General features: G+C 41.5%; 1 protein-coding gene and 1 non-coding gene across 2 annotated transcripts in view; both read left to right on the top strand.

The window, feature by feature from the left end:
• The first annotated feature begins 274 nt into the window (after positions 1-274).
• The window catches only part of LOC124046246 (WD repeat-containing protein 43-like), a 29,879-nt gene continuing 18,814 nt past the window's right edge, over positions 275-11,339 (top strand). The window contains exons 1-5 of the mRNA XM_046366399.1: positions 275-778; positions 2,778-2,864; positions 3,584-3,706; positions 5,854-5,994; positions 11,131-11,249. Coding sequence (XP_046222355.1) covers positions 524-778; positions 2,778-2,864; positions 3,584-3,706; positions 5,854-5,994; positions 11,131-11,249 — 725 coding nt within the window. The 5' untranslated portion in view covers positions 275-523. The remainder of the gene's footprint in view (positions 779-2,777; positions 2,865-3,583; positions 3,707-5,853; positions 5,995-11,130; positions 11,250-11,339) is intronic.
• LOC124047047 lies at positions 5,588-5,724 on the top strand. The gene has a single exon (XR_006841096.1). It is a non-coding gene; the product is annotated as a small nucleolar RNA SNORA15 (small nucleolar RNA).

The raw sequence follows: 11,339 nt of genomic DNA, 5'->3' as shown, positions 1-11,339 counted from the left end.
GATTTAGGTGCAATCTTCCTTGCCAGTGACGATGAGTTTCCTTGCCAGTGACCATGATTGACAGAGGAAGAACAATGTTTCCAAGCACCACCCTCCCTTTGAAGCTTCCAGTCGGTTATTTGAACTCAATCAGCATGACAGTGATCTCCTGTCCTTGTCAACACACACGCCTGTGTTAATGAGAGAATCACTGACATTTTAGCTGGTCCTTTTGTGGCAGGGCTGAAATGCAGTCAATAGTTTTGGGGGGGGGGGGGGGGGGGTTCAGTTATGCAAATTGCCATCATACAACCTGAGGCAGCAGGTTCATTCTAGCTGGAGAGGGCTCGGCAGACTTATCTGACTAGCGAATTGCAAATTAGCCTGCTTAATTTACGTGGAAAAGGTACCCGGTTGACCACAATTTCTTTAATAGACTGTATAGCTGGCTAGTGGGAAAACACTGGTACACTTCCGATACCTAGGTCGTGTTCAGTAGGCATGAAAGGGGAGGCGCTCATCTGAACTTGTCCAATAAGAAACCATGTTTTTTTGTTGTCCACCAGTTTGTTATGGTGTGCCCTACTTACAAGACCCTGTTTATTTGAAGTGCCCTTCTTCACCTTTACTTTTATGTAGGCCTTGTAAGAAGCCGCTGTCCCCCTCCTGTACAGTCCAGATGTCTGGGCTTGAGGACATCCCCGTGCCCGTTCCTCTGTTGGCCGCGGCCCTCACCGCGGACACACGCAGCCTCCTGCTTGCCTATGGCAGCTACCTGCAGCCAGTCATGGAGAGATTGGTGAGTGGTGCACAGTTCAATTGAATAGTGTTTTCTCCAACAATCAACTGTAACCCGTCAAGTAGACGTTTACAGCTAAAGGTTGTAGTGCAGGTAGCTAATAAAGGATTGTCTTTATTTATTAAGTCTAGGCTGATGATAATAGGCGAGCAATATTCCTGACTTGAATGTCGTTTGTGCCGTGGCTCGTCAATGTACAGGTCTCACTTTAACCTGGTCTCACTTTGGTTTTTGCGTTGGTTTCAGCAGAACACTACTTTCTACCCAGTTAGAAAATGTGAACATTCGGGGGGGTGGGGAATGAATGCAAAATAAAATATGGACGTAGATGAATTGCGACCAGATTGATGGACTGTTCAGCAAACATGTTACCTGCATTAATCTGTCAGTAAATCAGTCAGACAACATGCTCCCTTGCTAATGGCACATGCTGTCCTGTGCCTCACCCAGTCAATAAATTATTTTTTAGCACAGAAGATAAAATACAAATTAATTGTTCGGTGCATTCGGGAAGTATTTAGGCACCTTTACACTTGTTACATTTCAACCTTATTCTAAAATGGATACAACAAATCTTAATCTACACATTTTTAATACAAAAAATATACCTTATTTACATAAGTATTCATACCCTCTACTATGAGACTTGAAATTGTGCTCCGATGCATCCTAATTCCATTTATCATCCTTAAGATGTTTCCACAACTTGATTGGAGTCCACCTGTGGTAAATTCAATTGATTGGACATGATTTGTAAAGGCACACACCTGTCTATAGAAGGTGCCACAGTTGACAGTGCATTTTAGAGCAAACACCAAGCCATGTCGAAGGAATTGTCGTAGAGCTCAGACAGGATTGTGTGGAGTCACAGATTTGGAAGGGTACCAAAACATTTCTGCAGCATTGAAGTTCCACAAGAACACAGTTGCCTCCATTCTTAAATGGAAGAAGATTGGAACCACCAAGACCCCTCCTGGAGCTGGCCACCCAGCCAAACTGAGCAATCGGAAGACCAGGAACCCAATGGTCAGAGTTCCTTTGTGGAGATGGGAGAACCTTCCAGATGGACACCCATCTCTGCAGCACTCTACCCATCAGGCCTTAAATGGTAGCGTGGCCAGATGGAAGCCACTCTTCAGTAAAAGCCACATGACAGCCCACTTGGCATTTGCCAAAGGGTATCTCAAGACAGTCAGACCATGAGAAACATCCTCTGGTTTGATGAAACCAAGTTTGAACTTTTTGTCCTGAATGCCAAGCGTCACATCCTGGAGGAAATCTGGCATCATCCCTACGGTGAAGCATGGTGGTGGCAGCATGCTGTGGGGTAGTTTGTCAGTGGCAGATACTGGGAGACTTGTCAGAATCGAGGAAAGTACATAGATCCTTGACGAGAACTTGCTCCAGAAGTGTCCTTGCGTGGCCCAGCCAGAGCCAGGGCTTGAACCCAATCGAACATCTCTGGAGAGACCTGAAAAATGTGCAGTTTTCACAATGCCACAGAAGTCTGGAGTTTTGAGGGAGCGTGCAACTGGCATGCTGACTGCAGGAATATCCACCAGGCCTCTTTCCAGAGAATGTATTATTAATTTCTCTACCATAAGCCGCTTTCCCCATCCAACCTGACAGAGCTTAGGAGGATCTGCAGAGAGGAATGGAAGAAACTCTCAAAATACAGATGTGCCAAGCTTGTAGCATCATACCCAAGAGGACTCGAGGCTGTAATTGTAGCCAAAGGTGCTTCAAAGTACTGAGTAAAGGGTCTGAATACTAATGTAAATGTGATTTCTGTTTAAAACATTTAATAATAATCTAAACCTGTTCACTCATTATGGGCTATTGTGTTGAGTAAGAAAACAATATTATCCCTTTTAGAATAAGGCTGTAATTGAACTGTGGAAAAAGTAGGTGTCTGAATACCTTCTGACTGCACTGTATATAAAACCCACATGTTTATACAGTTACTGACATTTTGTTCCTTCCCTTGTCCCCCATATAGGATGTGAACACAGCAGAGAGACACGTCTGCCTAACCCGCAATGTCCACACCACCCTCACCATCGCCATGGAAACGACCGTTTCCAAGGTAATGCCCTGTTGATGCCATTTCTGCCTTTTAGTCTGGTCTAAATGGCATGGGCTCGTTTCTGGTATAAATGCAACATGTAAAGTGTTTTTCACGATAATCCAGCTAAACTGCATGATCATTACACAAGTGCATCTTGTGCTTGGGGTAATAGGCCTCTTTAAAATGTGCAGTTTTTTCACAATGCCACAGAAGTCTGAAGTTTTGAGGGAGCGTGCAACTGGCATGCTGACTACAGGAATATCCACCAGGCCTCTTTCCAGAGAATGTATTGTTAATTTCTCTACCATAAGCCGCCTCCATCTTATTAGAGAATTTGACAGTGTCGAACTGGCTTCACAACCGCGGACCACGTGTATGGCGTCGTGTGGGCGAGCAGTTTGCTGAGTGCCCCATTATTGTGGTGGGCTTAAGCTACAGGCAACGAACACAATTGCATTTTACCAATTGCAATTTGAATGCACTGGGATTCCCTTGACAAATGATCACAATAGATACTGGCTGATTTTCTAATCCACAACCTAGCTAAATAAACAAACTTTAATTTTTTAGAAGGTATGACAAATATTCCCAGTCATGTGAAATCCATAGATAAATGCTTAATACATTTATTTCAAATTGACCTATTTCCTTAAATGAATTTGTAAGTCAGTAAAATCTTAAATTGTTGAGTGTTGCTCTGTTTATTTTTGTTCAATATACATGCTTTTGTCTTTCAGGTGAAAACCCCAGTAGTTAACGCCAAGAGCAAAGTTATTGTCCCTGGTCTTCCCGGTCACCAAGCGCCGGTCAAAGCAACTTTGGGATCCGAGAAGAGGAAAAAGGGCACAGACACCAAAGAGGTATTTATGTTGACCATGTCAACCTGCCCTTCTCTGTTCGCGATTGCAATAAAAACCTTTACTTTTTGAAGATTTGTCTTGGAAACCCAGAACATGATTTGTCTAGTTTTGGCAGATTTCATTTTTTAATTTTATTTAACTAAGCTAGTCAGTTAAGAACAAATTATTTTTTTACTGTGACTGCCTAGGAACAGTGGATTAACTGCCTTGTTAAAGGGCAGAATGACAGACTTTTACCATGTCAGCATGGGGATTCGATCTAGCAACCTTTTGGTTACTGGCCCAACGCTCTAACCACTAGGCAACCTGTCGCCCCAGATGCACGACTTAGTTCTGGGGGCAGACTGTTAGAGAAGATGGTAGAATAAGGAGAATGTTTATTTTCATATTTATTTTACTGAATATTGTACAAATGTCGTCCACATGCTGAATTGTGAGTAACACACACACACACAAAAAAAATGGAAATGCAAACTAAAATACAATAAACAGCAGGCATAGGCAAAGTAAGTTGCTTAAGCAGAGCGGTAGTTCCTCTTTTGTCAATCTGCCAAATGTCCCTTTTCTGAAATTTAAAAGATTAACACTTGTGAAATCGTAGTTTGATCATTGACATTCTGCGCACCAGAACAAAGTTTATTGTTAGTTGTCGCATCCCTGAGTCTGACAGACGCTACGATAAGTTATATTAGGTGCATCTGTCCACGAGCGATTAGATTATAAGCGATGATCTGACGGCATTTCACTCAGCAAAATGTTTAAATAATATATCATTAGCAGACTCTTAACCAAAACTTAGATGTGTGCATACAACTTGTGAATGTGTTCCTAGGAATCAAACCCACTATCCTGGCGTTGCAAGCAATGTACCCTCAAAGAAAAATTGGGCACTGGACAAATTTCACTTCTGCTGTGCACAAACTTGAACGTTGTGAAATTTCTACCTTCCAGCGTACGTTTACTATGAACACTGAGGCTGTACCCACTTTAAGTTAGTTTCAGACAGTGGTCAAGTATGCTTTTGTTGCAATTTGATCATAGGAGTGGCTATTTCCATGTTAAAATGTTATAACATTTGAGTCTACAGTAGCAGCCAATGTGTGGTGTTCAATGTAGGCCTACATTCCATAAGATTTTTTTTTTTTTGCTGCAGTGCTTGACATTAACCTGTTTATCCACTTGTCCTTCAGACAAGGTGACTGCAAATATGGTGTTTGCTAGAAATTAAATGTATTATTCCCTCAACGTTATTACTGAGAATCAGACTAGTTATTCTATCCTTTGCCTATTGGCTACTTAGCTTATTCAAAATACAATACTGCCCCTTAGACAGCTCTTTACCCGACTCTTTTCAAATGTCTTTTTGTGCTCTTGTATTAAGCAATCACGTCTCATTTCTGATTATAAAGCATCTATAACTGGGCTAATAACTCACTAACTAGTAAAGGATATGAACAAATGTGCACATGTGGCTACATACAGCTCTTCACTGATCTCAAAAGAAGCCCATCTACTTATGACCGCTCATTCTGAACACAGTCCAGTTTAAAGTGAATGGCAATGGTCTGTTAGCATATAGGCCTACTGCAGCTCTGATTTGGCTTTGCGGCACTGGTGTGTAGAGTACAGACTGCATGTCAATGCAATACAATCCTACTCCGAAAAGTGGCTTGTTGCCACGATCATAATTCCCACAGTAAATTGAAATGTTGCTTGTGTTAACTGAGGGGTGAAACTCATCTCGTGCTTCTCTGTGCGGGCTGATATTTATTCTGTGGAAGTCTCAGGGGAGCTGCGTGCCCCGCACTGTTTAGAGGAAACATTGGTTGCAAGCAGTATGCTCTACACACTGAGCTACAGAGGACCTGTTGCTGCCGTTAGGCATGGACGAATTCTGTGTTACTCTGTCAGTAGTAAATGCAGTCAGACACCATGCAAAAGTATCGTTTCACTCCTCTCTTACTAAGGCTGAGTGCTATCCTGTGTCTTAGCCAGTCAACGGAGGAGTGAACACATTGTAGCACAGCAAATAAAATACTCTATAACCCTTCTCTCAAGTTGTATCTGTTAGCAGCAAACTGATTGTGCTTTGCCTCATTTACTTCGCTGTTAACCCATCCACTGCTACTCCAACGTATCCTCCACAGATGTCCATAGAGGAGCGACTGGGAGAGATCGACTTGTCACGTGAGAAGGGCGGAGTCAAGGAAACCCCCTCTCTGCAGACGGACAACTTCGCGGTGCTACTGGTGCAGGGTCTGGAGAGCAAGGACGCCAACATCCTCAATGTGAGCGGACCCTTTAATTTGTGAATATATGGGCTCCGATATGCCAGATAAGGCACATTTTTCTGAACACTACAGGGATCTTGTGGTGTGTAGCAAGTATGAAATATTTCTCTCACTGATTTGGGAGTTTGTAATATCCAAAGTCTCCAGTGATCATGTGATGTCAACTATTTTTTTGTCACTATAGTGAATGCTTTGAGCAACAAAACTGACGCGTGCTCAACTAGGGGTCAAAACAGATTGACAACATGTAAACTACAGTGCATTCGGGAAGTATTCAGGCCCCTTTGCACATTTTGTTACGTTACAGCCTTAATCTAAAATGGATTAAATTTAATACATCCCCCCTCATTAATATACACCATAATGGCAAAGCAAAAATAGTTTTAAATATTTTTGCAAATGTAGAAACTGATACCATGTTTATGTAAGTATTCAGACCCTTTACTCAGGACTTTGTTGAAGCACCTTTGGTAACAATTACAGCCTCGAGTCTACTTGGGTATGACGCTATAAGCTTGTCACATCTGTATTTTGGGAGTTTCTTCCATTCTTCTCTGCAGATCCTCCTAAGCTCTGTCAGGTTGAATGGAGAGTGTCGAAGCACATCTGTTCAAGTCCGGCCTCTGGCTGAGCCATTCAAGAACATTCCGAGGCCAGTCCTGCTTTGTTTTGGTTGTTGTCCTGTTGGAAGGCGAGCTCTGTTAGTGACCATTAGGTTCTTGGTCTTCTCCCTGACCCAAGGCCCTTCCCCGATTGCTCAGTTTGGCTGGGCTGCCAGCTCTAGGAAGAGTCTCTTGGTGGTTCCAAACTACTTCCTTATAAGAATGATGGCCTCTTCTTGGGGATCTAAAATGCTGCAATTTTTTGGGTATCCTTCCTCAGATCTGTGGCTCGACACAATCCTGTCTCTGACCTCTATGAAGGATTCCTTCGACCTCATGGCTTGGTTTTTGCTCTGACATGCACTGTCAACTGTGGGACCTTATGTAGACGGGTGTGCCTTTACAAATCATGTCCAATCAATTGAATTTACCACAGGTGGACTCAAATCAAGTTGTAGAAACATCTTGAGGGATGATCAATGGAAACCGGTCGAACCTGAGCTCAATTTCAAGTCTCATAGAAAAGGGTCTGAATATTGAAGTTATTTTTGTGGTTTTTAGAAATATTCTCTTTGTCATTTTGTGGTATTGTGTGTAGATTGAGGAACACAATCAATTTATATTTCAGATTAAAGCTATACTGTAACACAGTGGAAAAGGTGAAGTGGTCTGAATGGTTTCCAAATTCACTGGGTTTAGTCTCAATGCGTATTGAACGTAAAGACATTTGCACAATGAGCACCTGTCTTTCAAATGCTTTAGTTGTTGGTTAGCTAGCTAGTGGAGTTTTGCCATCTTAGCATTAACATGAAGTCAGTCAACATTACATGGTAACAAGAACTTGCTGAAATGAGCCACCTACGATTCCACACACGGCAGCTTCTGTTGCTAGTGATGTTAATGTTGGGCCCACAATTTTTTTATGCGGTGCCGTTATCACAAAACTACCACTAACATAGCGTTTCCCAAACTGTCCTGGGGACCCCGAGGGGTATTCATTTTTGGTTTTGCTCTAGCACTACACAGCTGATTCAAATAATCAACGCTGGATAATGAGTTTGAATTTCAATCAGCTGAGTAGGCGCACCAACAGGTCCCCATCCTAATGATACGGCACAATTTCACCAAATACACTTGAAGTTTACATACACTTAGGTTGGAGTCATTAAAACTAGTCTTTCAACCACTCCACAAATTACTTGTTAAATATCCCGGATCCGGGAGAATTGTCATCAACTACACTAATTAGCATAGCGCAACGGTCAAAAAAATATTACTAGAAAATATTCATATTCATGAAGTCACAAGTGAAATATAGTGAAACACAGCTTAGCCTTTTGTTAATCACCCTATCATCTTAGATTTTGAAATTATGCTTTACAGCCAAAGCAAGACAAGCATTTGTAAATTTATCAATAGCCTAGCACACCATTATGTCCAGCTAGTAGAAGGAAGCTTGGTCATGTAAATCAGAAAAGCAATCAAATTAACCGTTTACCTTTGATCTTCGGATGTTTTCACTGACGAGACTCCCAGTTAGATAGCAAATGTTCCTTTTGTTCCATAACAATAAATTTTATACCCGAAATACCTCCTTTTGTTGGTCACGTTATGTTGATAAATCCACCGGAAATAGCGGTCATGACGACGCCAAATTTTTCCCCAAATTATGTCCATAATATCGACAAACATGGCAAATGTTTTTTATAATCAATCCTCAAGGTCTTATTCAAATATATTCGTTAATATATCAACCGGGACAATTGGTTTTTCAGTAGGAGCGAGAGGAAAAATGACTACCTGTCTTTTACGCAAGAATCACTCAGAGCGATCAGCTGGCAACTGACTCAATGTAGTCATTTACGCTCATTCTTCAAAATAAAGGCCTGAAACTATGTCTAAAGGCTGTAGACACCTTAACCTCTTAAGTCGACCCGACACGCATGCGTCCCATCTAGCCATCTGGAAATGCAAATGCGCTAAATAAAATATAAAGCATTCATTACCTTTGACGAGCTTCTTTGTTGGCACTCCTAGATGTCCCATAAACATCACTATTGGGTATTTTTCTTCTTCGATTAAATCGGTCCATATATACCCTAAATATTGATCTATGAAAAGTGTGTGATCCAGGAAAAAACAGCGTTTTAAAACAAAACGGAGTTTCACAAAACACTTAAATACTTTTGTAATCCAACTTTAGGTATTAGTAAACGTTAATAATCTATCAAATTGATCACGGGGTGATGTGTATTCAATAGCTCCACGTCTTCAAATCATGGTCGGAAATTTCTCATCCAAAACATCCTAACGGAGACTGGAAGGAATGGGCTCTCACTCGTTTGACCAAGAAACAAAGCGCAGGCAATTGACAAGACGGGCGACATCGTGTGGAAGCTGTAGGACTTGCAATCTCAGCCCCATGTAATTTGCTTTCCAATAGACGATACATGCAAGTGGCGCATTGATATATTTTTCAGTGATCAGTTTTTCTTGCGCTTTTCGAAAAGAAACGCACGTTCTGTTAGTCACAGCCGTGATTTAACCAGTTTTAGAAACGTCAGAGTTTTCTATCCACACATATTCTTGGCATGAGTAGCAGGCCGCTGAAATGTTGCGTGATTTTTAACAGAATGTTCGAAAAAGTAGGGGGTAAACTTAACAGGTTAAACAGCTTGGAAAATTCCAGAAAATGATGTCATGGCTTTAGAAGCTTCTTATAGGCTAATGTATTTCAAGGCCTACCTTCAAACTCAGTGCCTCTTTGCTTGACATCATGGGAAAATCAAAAGAAATCAGCCAAGACCCCAGAAAAATATGTAGACTTCCACATGTCTGGTTCATCCTCTGGAGCAATTTCCAAATGCCTGAAAATACCATGTTCATCTGTACAAACAATAGTACGCAAGTATAAATAACATGGGACCACGCATCTGTCATATTTCTCAGGAAGGAGACTCGTTCTGTCTCCTTGAGATGAATGCACTTTGGTGCAAAGAGTGCAAATCAATCCCAGAACAGCAGCAAAGGACCTTGTGAAGATGCTGGAGGAAACGAGTGAAAAAGTATTTATATCCACAGTAAAAATGAGTCCTTTATCGACAACCTGAAAGGCTGCTCAGCAAGGAAGAAGCCACTGGTCCAAAACTGCCATAAAAATACAGACTACGGTTTGCAACTGCACATGGGGACAAAGATCGTACTTTTTGGAGAAATGTCCCCTGGTCTGATGAAACAAAAATAGAACTGTTTGGCCATAATGACCATTGTCATGTTTGGAGGAAAAGGGGGAGGCTTGTAAGCTGAAGAACACCATCCCAACCGTGAAGCACGGGGGTGGCAGCATCATGTTGTGGGGGTGCTTTGCTGCAGGAGGGACTGGTGGACTTAACAAAATAGATGTCTTCATGAGGAAGAAAAATAATGTGTATATATTATAGCAACATCAAGACATCCGTCAGGAAGTTAAAGCTTGGTTGCAAATGGGTCTTCCAAATGGACTATGACCCAAAGCATACTTCCAAAGTTGCGGCAAAATGGCTGAAGGACAACAATGTCAAGGTATTGGAGTGGCCATCACAAAGCCCTGACCTCAATCCTATAGAAAATTTGTGGGCAGAACTGAAAAAGCATCTGTGAGCTAGGAGGCACTCAAACCTGACACCAGCTCTGTCAGGATGAGGAATGGGCTAAAATTCACCCAACTTATTGTGGGAAGCTTGTGGAAGGCTTCCCGACACGTTTGACCCAAGTTAAACATCTCTACCAAATACTAATTGAGTGTACGTGACACACTGGGATGTGGTGAAAGAAATTAGTTAAAATAATTCGCTCTACTATTATTGACAATTCACATTCTAAAAATAGTGGTGATCCTAACTGATCTAGATAGGGAGTTTTCACTAGGATTAAATGTATTTGGTTAAGGTGTATGTAAACCTCTGACTTCAAATGTACTTAATTCTCCATTCTGTAAGTAGATGTGCATCTTTAAAATGGTTTGCAACGGAGAGCAAGGTCCTTTATGACAACACTAAGAAAAAGCCAACCTTTGAGGTCTAGATGAGCTATACTGGCAGTACAGGTGCAATGCTGTACAAACCATTGCTGACCAATAAGGGACTGAGAGAGAAATCATAGGACTGCTGTAGATCCAACTACATTGCCCCGTAGTGGTCATACACAGGACCATAATCTGAATTGTGAATGCATGTAAATGTTATTTAAAAAAAGTTTAAATGACAATGGTACTTTGAAACATTGAACCTTTTTAAATTTGTCACATCGCTAATTGGTATCTGACATTCAGAATCATAAAGCATGTCTACCGCCCCCATCGCATCATTTTGGATGGCTGAAACGCCACAAATCTTTATCTTCCGCTTTATTTGTAGTTTATAGAATAAAGGTCAATTGGTATGGAGTTTTTTTGTTAAGTAAGATCCCTGACCCTTCTGCTTTTTTCAGTGACATACATTTACAGTTTCTCTGAAATCTGTTCATTGACATTGGTCTCTCCTCTGTCTCACAGAATGTGTTTCAGACCCGGAAGGATAACTTAATAAAGAAAACCGTTTCCCGGTTACCCATCCCTGCAGTCTTGCCATTGGTGGAAGAGCTCACCAAGAGAATGCAAGGGCATCCATACACGTAAGTGAATACCCCCAAATCTCATATGATCAGATGTTGATGATATTCACATTCCTGTTGATGCAAGCCAAAGACCAACTAAATTCTGCC

This window comes from Oncorhynchus gorbuscha, linkage group LG10, assembly GCF_021184085.1.
Source record: "Oncorhynchus gorbuscha isolate QuinsamMale2020 ecotype Even-year linkage group LG10, OgorEven_v1.0, whole genome shotgun sequence".
In the NCBI taxonomy this organism is placed as follows: domain Eukaryota; kingdom Metazoa; phylum Chordata; class Actinopteri; order Salmoniformes; family Salmonidae; genus Oncorhynchus; species Oncorhynchus gorbuscha.
The sequence above is the reverse complement of the archived record's forward strand: the minus strand, read 5'-3'. Positions and strand labels throughout refer to the sequence as shown.